The following is a 16,098-nucleotide window of genomic DNA, read 5'->3' on the forward strand; positions in this document are numbered from 1 at the left end:
CAGTTTGACAGGTCCTCCCGGGACAGCCGGAGCTGACGTGCCATCTTCAGAGCTGTCACTCTTTGGCTTCCGCACTACAGCATTTATCGTGAACAGGCATCATGGGTAACTCTGAACCCAGTGTTTAAGGAATGAGAAGGGCTGTGGTTTTATTTTCATGTCTTCAGGAAGATGTTCAGCCCCACATTAATTGGCACTGGGCTTTATCCTCCAGAGAGATGGAGCTGGCTGGGGGGAGGATGGAGAGGAGGTGAGGTTTAACATCCCGCTGGTCCAAGGAGATGCCAAGCACCTCCCTTAGAAGATTCAGGGCTCTGGCAGGAGCCAAGCATTGCCGTGCCCTGCTCCGGGGCTCACCCCTGCCCAGCCCCAGCAAGGGGTTCTGCATCCCCTGGAGCGAGCCATGGCTGCCACAGCATACAGTGCTCCCGATGCCCTGCCTGGGGAGCAGGTGGGGATGGTATTGGCTCCTTAGGGCTGGGGTAGCCACTCACCCCTGCCAGGCTCAGGGCGCTGCTTTAAGAAGGAAGGGGCTAGAGATGCTCACTTGAGGCTCACTCAGAGAAAACACTTGAGGCAACTCCTGCCCTCCCCCACAGTTAACCCTGGAACTGGATGTAGAGTTTCACCCGTAAAATGCAGGAGCAAAAGGACATATTGCTGTGTTCCCCAGTCTCCTGAACTTGACCCAGGATGTGAGTAGTGTCCTGTACACTGTCCCCCTGGCAAGAGCTCAGGGGCATGAGGTGCCATCATGGACCAGCCTGGAGGGATGCTTGTGGTCCCATTGCCTTCCATTTCTCGGCTCCACAGGGTGCTCTCCAAGAGCAGTGAGGCTGCCGGTGGGTTCAAACCCTTTCACTCTCAGAATCAAACTGGGAACATGCCCGGTAAAGCAGAATTACTGGCATGTCTGGAGAGGCAGGGAGCTGGAACAAGACAGGCTCTGACAGCTGCTTTCAGGAGGTCTGTGAGAGACTGAGCAATGTGTCAGCAACGCACAGCTCGTCCTGCAGACCATCAACCCTTGTTTTGCCCAACTGCCTTTCAGCATGCACAGCCTGTCCACATCTCAGGAGCTGCCTGGCTCTACCTGTCCTGACCATGAAATGCATTTGGGATGGGTGCTGGGGTGACAGCTGTGGGCCATTCTCTTGTGGCCTGGTGGCTGAGTGATGAGGATGCACCAGTCCCTGTGGTGGAGCTGGGAAGCAGCATGTGTTTCCAGGCTGAGTCATGCTGAGGATTGTGTCTTGGTCCTAGTTACAATACTCACTCAGCAGAAATCAGCTCATCCACCTCTCCCCACCTGTCTGTGTGTTCATCCCTCCCTCACAGCTCCTTCACATAACAGCAAAGTAGCATCTGTAGGGGGGAAAAAATCCCTGCCTGGAAGATTTGGGTTGCTCTGCAGGGCTATAAGGTCAGGAAAACAAAAGCTGGTGCTTGCTATGCAAGGCATGGAGCCGGCACGCCGGGCAAGCAGGTACATACTCCGCTGCAGCTGCAAGGGTTGGCTTTGCACTGGGGTGAGGGCTTGCATCCATGGGAGGGGAGAAATGATGCCGCCAGGGCCAGAAGGGGATGGTAGACAAGGAGAGGAGATTGAGACACACTGAGCTCCAAGGTGGTGGGACTTGCTGTCCCCCATGCCAGCCAGCCAGGCTGTCAGAGCTGCGGAGGGGCACAGAGCACCTGCACTGCTCTGTCCCCCCTCGCCGAGTTTTCTTTTCTCAGCTGCTCTGTGCCTAGGTTATTTTAGCTTTGATTCAACTCCAAAATTGCCGTGGCTGAAACTCTTATCTCTATTGTTTTCAGTCTGCAGGAGCATCATTGAACATGTCAGAAAGATAAATTGGAGAAAAGGAGAGGGGGAAACAAAAAAAGAGGAGAGTAGTGCAGCTGGTGGGGAGAGCCGTGCCGGTTGTGGTCTCGGAGGGCGGCTGGCTGCTTCAAACCACTCTCCCTTCCCAGAGGAAGGGTCTTGCCCTGCTGCCCGCCTCCCTCCCTGCTGTCCCCTTCTCTGCAAGGCTGAGGCACTCTTACGGTTATATAAAACCTGCTGAGGTTTTTCCCCTCAGCAAAGCTCATTTAAGCTTAGCATCTGCCCTGCATGAGCCTGGTTTGGGAGCACTGGGAGCACAGCCTCCGATACCCGCTCTCTGTATCTGCCTTGGCTGGGGCTGAGATGTGGAGTCGCGCCTGGTGGACAGTGAGCTAAAGCCTCTGCAGATCAGCTGGGAGCACTGGATCAGGGCTCTGGAGATGAGCAGAAGAGAGGTAGGAGGAAGCAGGACAAGCCCAAGCAGCACAAACAGCAAGAGGGGTCCTGGACCCTGGGCAGGGGCTTGGAGCAGACCTGTGTGTGTCCCCAAGGGGTTTCACTCACTTGTGCGTATCTCAGGGTACAGTGCGCCAAAACCAGGGTCCAGGGCCCATGGGGCTGGGGGAGGTCTGTGCAGCACAAACCCAGTCAGCACGCGTTGGCTTGGGCTCCAGCCCAGGCTCCCTAAAGAGTTCAGGGGACCCCTGCCCCAGCAGCTCAAAGAGGGTTCAGGCTTCTGCATCCCTGGAAGGATCAGGCCTATGGGATGAGGTTTGGGGGTTCTCTGTCCATTTGGAGTTATCAGTCAGTGCTGGAAGATACTGGCGCTGTGTCCAAGGGCTCCTGGAGCCAGCGCCAGGGATGTGGCATTGAGCAGCGCGGGCAGGTTGCTGTAACAGCTTCACCACTGCTAATGGGATCAGCCTCCTCCAGGACACAGCTGCCAGGGGAACCCCTGCCTGGAGGGCTCATTAACTGCCAGGCAGAGAACAAGTGCTTCCAGGGGGATCAGAGGGGTTAAATCCCACCGAGGTGTTGGGACTTCAGAGGTTTAAGAGGTGCTTGTGACTGCTGCTAGGGATGCTGGGGCAAATGAATAGCCTATTAGATAAAATGTCAGACAGAAACGGATGAGAACTGGCATTGCTTTTCCAGCTTGCACTTTACAAAATGAATCTCCTTGTGTGCGGTTGATTTGCATACTCAAAATAGGCCACAGTGGAGGGGCTCTTCTTCTGAACCCACTGACACCAAGGGCTAAATTGTGTAAATTTGGTTATCTGAATGCTCCTCTAAATGACTGGAATGATCTAACAACACAATCCATTGCCAGAGGAGATGGGTTTTCAGAGCCTAAGCTCCTTTGTTTCTGGAAACAACGTCAAGTCACGTGTGAGAAATGAAGACAAGAAATTGCTGGCGAGTGCTGAGCTGGGTGTTGTGCCAGGGCAGGTGAAACCATTCCCTGCCCCAGCTGCTTTTCACACCTGAAATGAGGAAGATTGATCTGTGTGAAAACTTCAGGAGGCAAATACTGAGCAGATCCTATTAAATAAGGCTGGTTTCAAATAGAAACTGATTTGCATGGGCTGATCAAACTAATTACTACAGCAGGAACTCAGAAAATCATCAGATTCTTATGCAGCAGGACTGCTGAGGTCTGCTGCTATGTAGCTTGGTGCATAGATGCCTGCGAGCATTACCATACCTTCAGCAGCAGCCACACTGGCATCTCTTATCGGGAGCCACACGTGGGACATGGCTGGCATGCTGGCTCTGTTTGAGGTCATCGCTGCTCACCTGCCAGCAGCAGCCTGAGCTGTTCTTCCCCTCAACTGGCAGGGGAGGCAAACTCACTACATCGCTGATTTATAAATAGTTTAGTGTGGTTTAGAAACCTGTTGGGGTGGTTTTTTGCCATTACCAATGCTTTCCAAATGCTATTGTGCATGTGGAGCGCAGTGGCCCTGCAGAGCATCACCGACTGGCACGGGCAGAGCCAAGCCGCTGGCAGTGGGGGGCACCCGCTCAGCATGTGGGTAATGAGCATCTCGGCCTTGGTGGTAATTTGGTCCCATCTGGTACACTGGGAACCAAAAGGCTGCACTGGCATCTGTGCTCCTTCTTCCGCAACAGCCAGGTGAGTGTGACCTTGGGTGCTGCCTGGGAGCCCTGGCAGAGCATGGGGCCTGTGTGCCAGTGGGCAAGCAGCATGGTGGGTGACCAGCAGGGATTTGTGCCATCAGCAGGTGGTAGCTCTTGGGTGGCATTTGGCCTGGTAGAAAGAAGGTCCCTTTGGTGTTCCCAGCACGCCTGTCTGTGTCCTATGGGAAACTGTGCATGCCTGCATCCCACAGGGACCCCAGGTGCTGGCATCCCACTGGGGACCATACATGCATGCATGCATCCTATGAGAACCCCAGGTGCGTTCATCCCACTGGGACTCCAGCTGCCTGCATCTCATGGGGAAGCGTGCTTGCATGCATCCCACAGGGACCCTGGGGCACGCGTGTCAGGTCATGCTGCTGCAGGAGCAGCTTCACATCCCCATGCTCGTGCCATTTCCCCAGGCAAGGGCCTTCAGATGACTTGTGAGCGAGAAGGCGTGCGGCTGGTGAGACGCACGTGCCTCTTGTCAACAAACAGAGACGCCGTCTCCCGAGGCTGCTGGTTTGGTGCAACGTTTGTACACACACGTGTAGAAAAGAGAGTTATGTGTGGGTGGGTGTGCCTCTAAATATAGGCCTGCCTACCTAGAAGTGTGCAGCACTCGGAAGCCCGCTCGCTGCAGCTTGCAGAGTCCCCTCCTCACCCTGCACCCCCGGGAGCATGCTGGCACAGGCAGCAGAGCTCAGAGCAGGTTATAAAGAGATTATAAAGATGTATAAATTAAGCCTCTGTGCTAGAAAGGCGGCAGCCCCAGGCTGAAAGCATTGCATTCAAAGGCTCTCTCTGCTGCTTTGCTGTTTGTTTGTTTGGTTTTTTTAATGGTTTTTGTTGTTATCTGGCATCAGCTCAAGAGCTTTACTGAGCCTTAGAGCTTGGAAGGGGGTCCCAGAAAAGACAGGGGTGGAGGGGGGCGCAGTGATGCTGTGTTTGTCATCTCCCATGAGCAGGTTCCTGTGTAGTCTAGTCGAGGCTGGTGACAGTATCAGGGGCTTGGTGAGAGTCCCTGCTGCCACGCAGGCAGGCTTGTGGGCCAGCTCTATTGTGTCCTGGGGGACCTTCTGGCCAACGTTGTGCTGCCAGAAATGCTCCAGGATTTGCCACCTCTATGCCAAGTAGAGCTCTGGCCCTGGACAGGCTGGTAGAGCTGAGCTGTGGGTCACTGGACCACATTGGGAGGTGCTAGATGAGTTCACTGAGTCCAGCTCACGCTCCTTCTGCACACGGGGGCTGTCCCACAGCTGTCTGGGCTGAGGATGTTGCTGTCACTTCTGTGGTCCTGCCTCCTTCATTGGCATCCCTTCCCCCAGGCCCCTTCCCCACTCTGCTTTGCTGTGCGCTGGGTGGAGATAGCAGTCCTGAAAACCTCCAGCAAGTCATCAGCTGAGCAAATTGCTCTCTGTAAATCCAGAGTGAAAGTCCTGGGATTCATGAGGGCCCAAAGGAAAGTGCTTGATTGGATTTTCAAGCCTCTTGTGGCTCTGGGGGAGAGGGGCTGACAGCCTCTCTGAATCTTCCTCACCACTGACTGGGAGGGGATGCAGACTGTGCCCTCTCACTAATGGGATGTAAAGGATCTGTTACTCTCCCTCCTTTATTTCACTCTCCTCTGGACTTTGTGTGCAGCAATATATTTCTCCTCCTGAAAGTCCTTCGGAGCAAGGTGGGCAGCTACAGTGTCCCTCACCTGCTGTTCAGGCAGGCATGGAGGGAGCCATGCTCCTGCTGCCTCGCCTCTGGAGAGGAGCTGCCACGCCATGCAGCAGCCAGAGCCTGTCCCCAAAGAGCATGAGGCTCTGGGGACACACTGTGCATTTCAGGTCTCTTGCAGGAAAGGCTTGGGTTGGGTTCAAGCTGCCTGTACCAGCATGAGAGCAGCAGGAGCACCTGGGGCTGGCACCCATCACCTGGTGTAAGCCCCCGCCTCCCTGTGGAGCAAAGAATGTTTTTTTCCAGCACCACCAGAAAACAAAGTTAATACAAGGTCCCTGGATTAAAATCGGGGAACACAGGAGCTGGGTGGTTCGATCAGCAGCAGTAACGGAGCGGCAGAGTGGCCAGGCTGTGGTGGGGAATTGCTGTCACTCCAAGCCCCTGCCACGCAGCTGAAGTGTCACACAAATAAGGGAGAAAAGTGCTGCAAATTTTATTCCATCACTCCTTATCTCTGATTAATCCTCTTATGTGTTCATCTCATTTTAGCCGGCTGTTGACTGTCTGTTTACTGTATTCCTATGGACCTGGCAGAGATAAAAATTCCTCCGAGTCTGTAACGTCTTCCCCAGCCCTGCCCTGGTGGGGTGAGGGGGCTCCTGCCCGCTGACACCAGTGGAGCGCCACAGAGGAGAGGACCAAGGTAACGTGCCTGCGGTTACTGCAGCGGACAGTAGAAGAGCAGGGGCTGGAAAACAGTTTCTCCCAAGCCCTAGATTAATGTCCAGCCACTTGGGCATCACCGAAGGGAAATAAAGATACCCTAAAAATATTGTCCTGTGGTGTGACTTTGCAGCCCATGCTCAGGGCATGTGCTTAACACACTAGAGAGGAGACAGCGTTTCCTCTCGCCATCCCTCTCTCACTGCAGGCAGATTTTTTAGAGCCTTGCAAGGGAAGCCCTGCCTATCCCATGTCCCCCTCCAGCCCAGGGTCTGCAGCCCAGCTCAGTTTTGCCTGCAGCCCCAGGATAGCGGCTCCCCTGCCTGCTGCTGGGTAAGGCAGAAGCGTGAGCCTTCTGGGCCTCATCCTGTTGCTGAAGGATTTTGCTTTGACCTGCGGGGGGGCAGGAGGCCCTGCAGGGGGTCTGGGCAGGCCGGGCGAGGGGCCCAGGCCGGCTGTGTGAGGTTCAACCCGGCTCCGTGCCGGGCCCTGCCCGTGGGGCACAGCAGCCCCAGGCAGCGCTGCAGGCTGGGGCAGGGGGCTGGGAAGGTGCCCGGCGGGAAAGGGGCTGGGGGGGCTGGCTGGGCCGGCTGGGCAGGAGCCAGCCCTGTGCCCAGGTGGCCACGGGGGCCAGCAGCAGCCTGGCTGGTGTCAGGAGCAGTGTGGCCAGCAGGGCCAGGGCAGTGCCCGTCCCCCTGTGCTGGGCCCTGGTGCGGCCGCCCCTCGAATCCTGTGTTCAGCTTTGGGCCCCTCACTGCCAGGGGGACGTGGAGGGGCTGGAGCGTGTCCAGAGCCGGGCAGGGGCTGGGGCAGGGGCTGGGGCACGAGGCTGATGGGGGGCGGCTGAGGGGACTGGGGGGGCTGGTCTGGAGAGGAGGCGGCTCAGGGGGGCCCTGACCGCTCTCTGCAGCTCCCTGGCAGGGGCTGTAGGCAGGGGGGTCGGTCTGTTCCCCCAGGTAACGAGCGACAGGACAAGAGGAAACGACCTCGAGTTGCACCGGGGGGGGGTTAGATTGGGTAGAAGGAAAAATGTCTTCACTGAAAGGGTTGTCAAGCATTGGGACAGGCTGCCCAGGGAGGTGGTGGAGTCACCATCCCTGGAGGTGTTTACAAAATGTGCAGATGCGGTGCTTAGGGTGCTTAGTGATGGACATGGCAATCTGGTGTTAATGGCTGGACTTGATCTTAAAGGTCTTTTCCAACCTAAATGATGCTATGATCTATGATTCTTCTTGACAAGGTAGCTTTTCCAGCTGGGGAGTACAAAAATGCCTTAAACTGCCAAAAATCATCAGGGAAAATTGGAGGAGAAAACAGTGGGAGCCCCCGGCAAAAACCAATTCACATTTATAGGAGAGTGGTGTCTGTAACAGCATGGAAACCCCCACAATTGAGGCAACTGCTGTCTTTTGGGGGCATTCAGACAGGCTGCACAGCACCCAGCCCTTCCCCAGTGTGTGGGGCACAGCTGGGCTGCGTGCGTGAACACCCTGAAGGTCTTCATAACCTCACCCTCAGCACCCTTCACTCCCATAGGTACCCAACACCCCGCAGCATCGCGCCTGCCCTGGAGCTCTTCTGCCTCCTGAAGGCACCCAGCAGCACGTTTGGGCACCTGCAAGCAGGGTCCTACCTCTGCCACGCTCACGTGCACCTCAGGGAGCCTGTGCCAGTGGCCTGACACACGCAGGTGGGTACTCACCCCATCGTCATGCTGGAAAGGTGGGCCTAGGTCCTTAGCCCCACCGCATATTGAGGGAGAGGGCTCATCCCGATCAGACTCTTCTTGGTGTAAATTCTCCCCAAATATGGCATACTATAGCATGGGAGTTTTGGAGGCTTCTGGCTTTAGTAGCTGGAAGTTGCTTTTCGCACCCAGTTGAATTTTCAGCCTCCCCAGCATCCTATGGCGGCAAGCACCAGGGGTGCTTTTGGATGGCAAAGTCCTGCCTTTTCCATGTGCTAAACCTCCTTCCACAGGTGCCCTCCGGTTCTCATGCGGTGCCAGCTCCCTGCCCCATGTCAGGCTGGTTTTAGGGGCCCCATCACAGTCCCTCTTCCTCTTGTTCCTTCCAGGCTGAAGAGCCCATCTTAGATGGGGAAGACAACGTTTGTGAGTGTTTGCCTGTGGAAGGTGTGATCCAGGCTGGGCTTCAGATACTCTGTGGTGCTTTCGGCCGTGCCTCACAGGGCTGGTTTCAGGGCAGTCTTTCACAGCTTCTCTTAACCTGAGCATGTCTGGAGGTTGGGGTGGCAGGTCTTTGTTGACTATGCTCACACTGTATTTTCTGGTAATAAGCAGCATTACTTTGGGAATAGTCCCTCTTGCTCTCCTGTGGCTCTGAGTGCCAGGTCAGGCCGGTCCCACTCCCTGCCAGGGGGTCTGAGTCCCTCCCCATCCCTTTCTGCCATCCCTTTCTGCCATCCCTTTCTGCCATCCCCACAGTATCAGAGGTCCTGAGATTTCCACCTGGGCCCCATCCCTCCCTGCCCTTCTGCCTGTGTTTATCTCTAGCTGAGATGCCAGAACCATTTAAAAAGCTGCAGGCTGAGCAGCAGAGAGCTGCGGCTGCTGCTTCATTATTTACAGCTGCCGTTGGCCACTCGCTGGCTTGCCCAGCAGCTCAGCACCAGCAGTGCCGAGGGACACTGCTTGCTGTTTGCTTGTTCCTGCACTGAAAGCCCAGAGTATTTTTGTGCTCGAGCAGTTGCCGTCTGGCACCTGACCTCTGTACCAGCAGTGTACCTGGCATAGCTGCCGGCTCAGGACAGGCCCAGCGCCAACAGTAAAGCTAACCCTTCTGAGGGCTCTAATGATTTTAAATTGCTTCTGGTATTGACAGCATATCCAAGCTGGAGCACAGGGGGTAAAGTCCTGGGCCGTACGGCAAAGCTGTACATAGGCTGCAGTTCTCCAGGCTGGATCCGTGAAGGACTTCAGTTGTGCCTAGGTCATTCTGCTGCCTTTAATGTCAGCCTCAGCCAGGCTGGCACCCCTCGGTCCAGCCCTCCTCACTTCAGCCAGCCGTTAACTGCTGGCAAAGCAAAGGCAGCCATTACCAGGCCATCTGACGCCACCTCCATGTGTGTCGTGTGTCTGAGCAGTGTCATGGTGGTCTGGAAGTACAGCATCTGTTTGCCCTTGCTGGAGTTGTCTGACATGTTAATGTGGTCCAAATGGCATCTTCCAAGGTGACCAGATGCTGGGCACAGATGTGCAGGACTGATGGAGTAGAGATGCACATTGCAGTGGATCCCTTGCCAGCCAGCTCTGCCTGCTCTGCTCTTGTCCCTGCCGTTGGTCCCTATGCTCCCTGGTAGCCCTGCAGGCTCCATCTGAGATGGAGACCAGCGTGCAAAGCTGGAGCTGCCATATGCTCCCCGTAAAAACAATTCTTGGCCCGTTCCCCGGCATTTCCTGCCACTGCCACACGTGCTCAGGATCCCACATGCCTTGCAAGCCGTTCACTAACTGCAGCCCAGCAGATGGAGAAGCCAGGCACAGTTGTGCAGCAGGAAAGAAGAATCCACAGGCTCTGTTTGTTCTCAGGATGTTCACGCCAGCAGAGGAAGGGGGAGGAGAGCTGGCACCCACCCCTGCAGCACCATCTGTGCAAAGTGCCCCTCTGCAGAAGGCTCAAGACCTTTCTGTACCCGCTCCCCATCCTGGGGCTCAGCTGTAAGCCCTTCTTCAGCTGCTGCAGTGTTTCCACCCGGTGCTATCCAGTTTAAAGGCAGCTGGAAATGGTGTGAGTGTCCTAGGTAGATGGAGACTATCACTTCTCCTAGGCAGGTGGTACTGGTTTGTTCTGATGGCTTTTCCTACTAGAAGAGATGGCCAGTCAGCACTAAAAGCAAAGGGAGAAAAGCAGTCCTCAGAGAAAGCAGAGATATATTGCAGTAGGAAATTAAAAAAGTTCATGTCAGCTTTTGGAGGAACTCTTTGCTGTGCCTTTATCTGTCTGGGGGTGGAATGAGGGCTCTGGATTCAGCCCTGCTGTGTAACGTGGAGGTCTGAAGGCACATCCCTTGGTGGCATATTGTGGTGGGGAGTGACCAGACGGAGCTGATGTCTCTCTTACCTTGGGCAGCAGAGCATGACTGGATCAGTGTCTGAGCTCTGAGCACAGAAGATAAACATCCAAGTCACAGGAGAGGGGATATCTTTATGCTGTGTCGGTTGAGACACCATGAAGAACCAGGTGAGGAGCAAACATCCTGCCACAGGGGCATGTTTATGGTGGGCTGCTGCTGGCTACAGTGGGGCTTCTCCTGGCGAGTGCTTTTAGTTTATATTGTGTTTTCCAGTGACCTTGTGTCTTGGTGGCATTGTGCCATGGTGGTCCCCAGGGACACGAAGTGATGCAGTGCAGCCTCACAGGCTGGGGGTGGGCGGCAGCCAGGCAGGGGGGACCTAGGCAAGGTGGGGACGTGGACATGAACAGCCATCTGCTCCATGCAGTGGGGCAGGGTCAGCACTGGTCGGTGCCCACTGGGCGGGGTGGCGGGTGTTTTCCAAGCAGCATGGCCTGGATCACTGGCTGCTGAGCCCAGGATGGGGCAGGGATTGGGTGCTGCTGATGGGACAGAGCTGCTGAGCTCCAGGGGTTGTTTTATAGCCTCAGTTCCCCGCTGCAGGAGCGAGGCAGAGAGATTTGCAGCTCAGCGTGTTTCTCTGCCCAGCAATTGGAAGAAGAAACACAAAAAACAGGCTTCAGGGAAGTGATGGCTCCTGCAGTTCTGGGGTGCAGCCAGGCTGTAATTACCAGTGTTAGGGAGAGAGTTACCACTGCGGGTGCTGGTTTTCTCGTCTCTTGCTCTGGTCCAGGATGAGCATGTTATGCCCCAAGCCCAGCAGGGGAGGGCTGCTGCAGGAAGGACGTTCAGAGCCGCAGCCCAGAGAAGTCATGTCCTACCTGCTGCTGAGCACATTACTGCTCCTCCAGGAGTGGATAAGTCCTGCTTATGAGGACACTGGTCGTCTTTTATTTAATTTCCTGGTAATGCTTCTGCAGTGTCAAAGCCTTATCAGGAAGGGAGCAGCTTAAGAGCCTGGTAAAGGAGTTTTATTGTCAGTATCCAGTTCTTTATTCCCCTCTTCCCTGTAACTGGATGGCAGACTGGTTGTGTCTGAAACGAGGTGTGATTTCTTTGCCTTTTGTCCATTTAAGCTGCGAAGATTTCCCTGCTAACCTTTCCTGATGGTAATTCAGCTGCATGAGAGGCTGCTGTTCCTGGGCAGTCATGGGAGGGTTGTGGCTCAGCTGCGGGCTCCGCGGGGAGGAGCAGGGGTGAGACCATTCCCAAATTACACGCAAAAGGACAGATGTGAGGACACAGCAGCTTTAACGGGGCAGTTGTAGTCCAGGACTTGTCATCTACTTGGCTGTGACTTGGCAAGTAAAGCCCTGCCTCTGTTTCCCAAGAGCAGTCACACTGAGCTCAGCCACGTCTCTGAGGCATCCCAGTGCTTTGAACCCTGCAGTTCATTCTCGTGTTCATGCACTGCAGGGGCTTGTTGGATGGTGGGACTGGAGTTGCTGTGGGCATTTGGGGCTGGGGGGGGCTGAAAGAGTGGTCTCCCCTGGGAAGCCGGCAGCTCTGTGGCTCTGCTGTCTCTTGGCAGCCAGCTCCAGCTCTGCAAACAGCAGACATTCTCCGTGGCCATGCCAGGCGTGCAGAGACACAGAGCTACATTCAGTCCCCTTTTCAGCCACAAACAATAGCTTTGGATAACGTTCATTTGAGAAAATAGGTTGAATCATGTGATTTTTTTTGGTTGTTGTTGTCGCTGTTGTTCTTTTAAATGCTCATGGGAGTAGCAGAGCAGCTAATGAGGCGGCACATAGCCAGTTGCAGGGGAGATGGTCTCGCCTGCGCTTCCCCGCAGCTGTGCTCTCTGGTGATGGAGCTGGCCCTGCACCCCGCACCTGTGGGTGCTGCACCCCCACGGGGACTGCTGATGGGTGCAGGACTGGCACTTGCCCTGAGAGGTGCCGGCACCCTTCTGCTCCTCAGTACTTTCCTTCCTTGGATCTCAGGTTTTTTTCTCCAGCCATGTGCTGCTGCATGAAGGAGGGGAAAGCCACGAGTACCCATTCAGCTGGGCACCGGGGGTGGGTCAGTGTGGACCTGGCAGGGTTGGCATCCCACCACCACAGAGCACCGCTCATCCACAGCTAGCACTGTATCCCCGGCATTGGGTGGAGGCACCTGGTGCTTGGAGCCCTCCTGGCTGCCATGGGAGAGAAAGCAGCAGAGACAGGTACATAAAAGGATGTTGGGACAGGTCACCTGGGGATCAGGGCTGCCACAGGGCTGTCTTTCCTGGCAGCAATGAGCTCAAGCCTGAAACTGTGCAGGTGCTGGCTTGGAGCTGCAAGAAGCTCCCATCCTCTTTCAGCCTCACGTGCTGTCCCTCTTCACTCTGCAGCGGGTGCCAACATGCGGTGCTGGGAGCAGGCAGGGGGTGTCAGAAATGCAGATAGATTGCATTAGAGGGATGATGCATCAAATCCTAAACCGATAAGAGACAGAACAATTGATACGTTGCCAAAAGGCTGAGAAGGATCTTTTTTAAGCAGGCTAAATAGTCTGGACAGGAACAAGCAATGAGCAGCACAGAAAAAAACAGCACGTTCATCACTTTGTTTTTCTGGCTGTGGCCATGCACATTGCCATCTGTCTGTGCTGTGTTCCGATGCCATCCTGATGGTGCTGGGATTGCTCCCTGATAGCAAGCTCACAGCCCTGCTGAGCAGCCTGGAGCCATGGCTGGCATTGCTCTGGGATGCCAAGGGCAGGTTTGGCATGACCTTGCCCTGGGCTGGGTCTTTCCATCTTCTGGCTGGCAGTGCTTTGAGGAGTCCTGGAGCTGGCAGTGAAGACTCAGCTGTAGTGCCAGCAGCCATGGCTGAGTCTGCCTTAATCCCAGTTTTTAGACCGGCTGAACTTACTTCCACTTATCTCTGATATTGTGCAGCTATGTTACTGGTGTGAAAAAGCCAGCCCTTGAGTTTGCTCTTAAATCTCTGCAGAACAGGCAGAGAGATGGCACTCCAGCCATGCCAGAGCTCCATCTCCTCTGAACCTTGCAGCGGTGGCATCCCTCAGGTAATGGCCAGAGTCACACCGCCAGGAGTTTATCCCACACAGGTCTCCCATCTAACGAAAGGAGATGGCTGGACCGGGATGGGACAGTGAGATGCCAGGAGAGGATGGTATGATTTACCCTTGGGGGATATCTCTGTGAATGTCCCTCTGCCTGAGCTGCTGGTGCTGCGGCAAGGATGGGCCCTGAGCAGCACTGCTCTGCAAGGGAGGACGAGGGCCGTGGATGTCCTGCCAAGCTGCTGGGACCCGCAGTGCCAGCAGCGATGAAGGAGGCAGGTGGAGTAGGGCCACCATCCAGGTGGCAGAGGGCTTGGCGTGAGCAGGGAGGGTTGCTGTGATGGGGGGGGGGGGGGGTGCATTACAGCCCGCCCCTCTGCTCTGCAGTGCAGCCATGTGATGCCGGAGGAGTGCGGTGGCGATGATATGGAATGTGGGCAGCTGCCTTCGGACACGCTCCGACAGGTGACAATCCAGCGCCATCCCCACTGCGGATTTGGCTTCGTGGCCGGCAGCGAGAGGCCGGTGGTGGTGCGCTCAGTGGCAGCAGGTAGGGTGTGCGACCCCCCTGTCCCTGGACACAGCTACAGGGTGCCAAGAAGCACGGGGCACTTCCCCTAGTGACCCCCTCCCTGGGCTCCTGTCCTCTCCTGTCCCCTCCAGTGAGCCTGTGGGGTGCCCTCCACAGTTACATACATGGGCAAATGTTTTGGGGGTGCTTGGGACCCTCCTGCTTCCCCCCACCTCGCATCCCCAGGATGCCTGGGCTGGCCCTGACCCTCTCTCCCGGCAGGCGGCCCCTCTGAGGATAAGCTCCTGCCAGGAGACCAGATCTTAGCCATCAATGATGAGGATGTGAGTGAAGCCCCCAGAGAGAGATTCATCGAGCTTGTCAGGTGAGGACAACACACACCTCTTGTCATCTCTGGGGAGGGAGCTTGTGCTGGGCTGCTGTGCCCCAGCTGGAGCCTTGGGGTGTCAGTGCACGTCCCCAAGCTCTGTTGTCAGTGGTCACTGCTGGCATGGGGAAGCCTCAGCCTGAGCAGGGGAAGTGCCCTGGAGCAAGTGCCATACCCGTTCCGAGCTGGCCAAGAGGCGGGCAGCACTGGGAAAGCACCCACAGCTGTATTACCGAGTGCCCCAAGGAGCCCACAAAGGTCCCAGCTGCCACCAGGCTGGGAAGGGTGGGATGTGTTCTCTTGACAGCCAAATTCACATGTTGAGGTCCACTGCTGTGAAGTCCTATCCACCTTAATTTCTCCTTTCTGTCACAGGAAGGCGAAGGACTTCATCGTCCTCACAGTCCTGCATACCCACCAGGTGAGACCAGCGGGAGCCAGGCCCTTTGGAAGACTGAGGTGGGGTCCCTGGAGGCCCCAAGGGACCATTCAGCAGCTCAGCTGAGGTGTTGGACTGGTGTCCCACCACCCCAAAGCTCTTCCAAGCTGTCAGGTCTGAGAGCTGCCACAGCCCTGCAGGATCAGCGTGGGCAAGTGGCCATCTCCCTGTCCTCATCGCTACCTCCTGGTAGTGTCCCTGGAGAGTCCCTGGAGAGCTGGGAGTGCCAGGCTGTGACCCCCAAGCAGTGCAGCTAGCGGTGGTGCTGGCATTGGGCGGTGCTGGAGCAGGTTGAATCGTCATGCCAGCAGCAGTGGTGGCTGGGCATCATTTCTGCTTTACTGAGCCCCTTGATGTTGGTGAAGGAGAGAAGTGCGAGAACTCCCCTGTGTTCTCCTCTGCAGGAAGGAGATGCCACTGCCCAGCGCCGCTCTGTCAGGAGCAGGGCATGTGCCAGGCTCCAAAACCACTTTTTTCTTCCTGGTTCTGGGTGGCTTCCAGCCAGGACAGGCTGCTCGGCTGATGCCAGCACCCTCGGATACACACAGCTCCGTGGCACAACCGTGGAGTGCGTGCAGGCAGAGGCTCCCCAGTGCCTGACACTGCCACCAGAACATCCCACAGGGCTGCCCAGGGTCCTGCCATCTCCCAGCTACCCAGCTCTTTCCCACAGCCGCAGACCCGCATCTGAGGGGCTCATCTCACACACCCAAACCCATACTGGTGCCTCCGAGCAAGCCCTGGCTTATGTCTGCTGGAGCTCAGACTGCACAGGGGGTGGGCACACATGCCTACTGGGAGTGCAGCCTCCCCCATCACGCTGAGGCTGGTGGCCTGTCTTCAGGGGCTGCTGCTCATTCTTCTGGCACTGCCTGCAGCACTGTATAACCACAGCGAAGGGGACTTGCTTTCCACCCCGCCATTTCATGGTTTGCTGCCCGCTCCCCATCGTCATGCTGGCTTCTGACAGACTTTCTCTGAGCCCCATATCTGGCTTTCCCCATGCCACAGCTCCAAGGGCAGGCAGGTGATTTATCCGGTGCTCTCTTTCCAGTCTCCCAAATCTGCTTTCATCAGTGCAGCCAAGAAGGCGAAGCTAAGGTCCAACCCAGCGAAGGTCCGATTTTCAGAGCAGGTGACGGTCGGCGAGACGGACCCAGTAAGTCCTACCCTGCCTTCCTCTGTGATTCACCCACTTGAGGTGTCCCTGGGGCCGTGGGGTGTGAGGTGGCTGGGAGCTGCAGGGCTCCTCTGCCCTGATTTGGGCTCTGCAGGTGAGGGCA

General features: G+C 56.2%; 1 protein-coding gene across 4 annotated transcripts in view; it reads left to right on the plus strand.

Annotated features, from left to right (window-relative positions):
- The window catches only part of FRMPD3 (FERM and PDZ domain containing 3), a 66,385-nt gene that overhangs the window by 18,533 nt on the left and 31,754 nt on the right, over positions 1-16,098 (plus strand). For 2 of the 4 annotated variants that reach the window (XR_008735301.1, XM_005439986.3), the window contains exons 1-5: positions 8,810-10,569; positions 13,865-14,027; positions 14,271-14,373; positions 14,752-14,797; positions 15,870-15,974. Coding sequence is in view for 2 of the 4 variants with exons in the window: in XM_005439986.3 (XP_005440043.3) it covers positions 10,558-10,569; positions 13,865-14,027; positions 14,271-14,373; positions 14,752-14,797; positions 15,870-15,974 (429 nt within the window). In the remaining 2 variants the exon portion in view is untranslated. Of the gene's footprint in view, positions 1-6,193; positions 6,348-7,903; positions 8,058-8,809; positions 10,570-13,864; positions 14,028-14,270; positions 14,374-14,751; positions 14,798-15,869; positions 15,975-16,098 lie in introns of those variants that run through there. The other 2 variants (XM_055727763.1, XM_055727764.1) reach the window with 2 other exon arrangements.

The sequence above is a fragment of the Falco cherrug genome, chromosome 15 (genome assembly GCF_023634085.1).
Source record: "Falco cherrug isolate bFalChe1 chromosome 15, bFalChe1.pri, whole genome shotgun sequence".
Lineage (NCBI taxonomy): Eukaryota > Metazoa > Chordata > Aves > Falconiformes > Falconidae > Falco > Falco cherrug.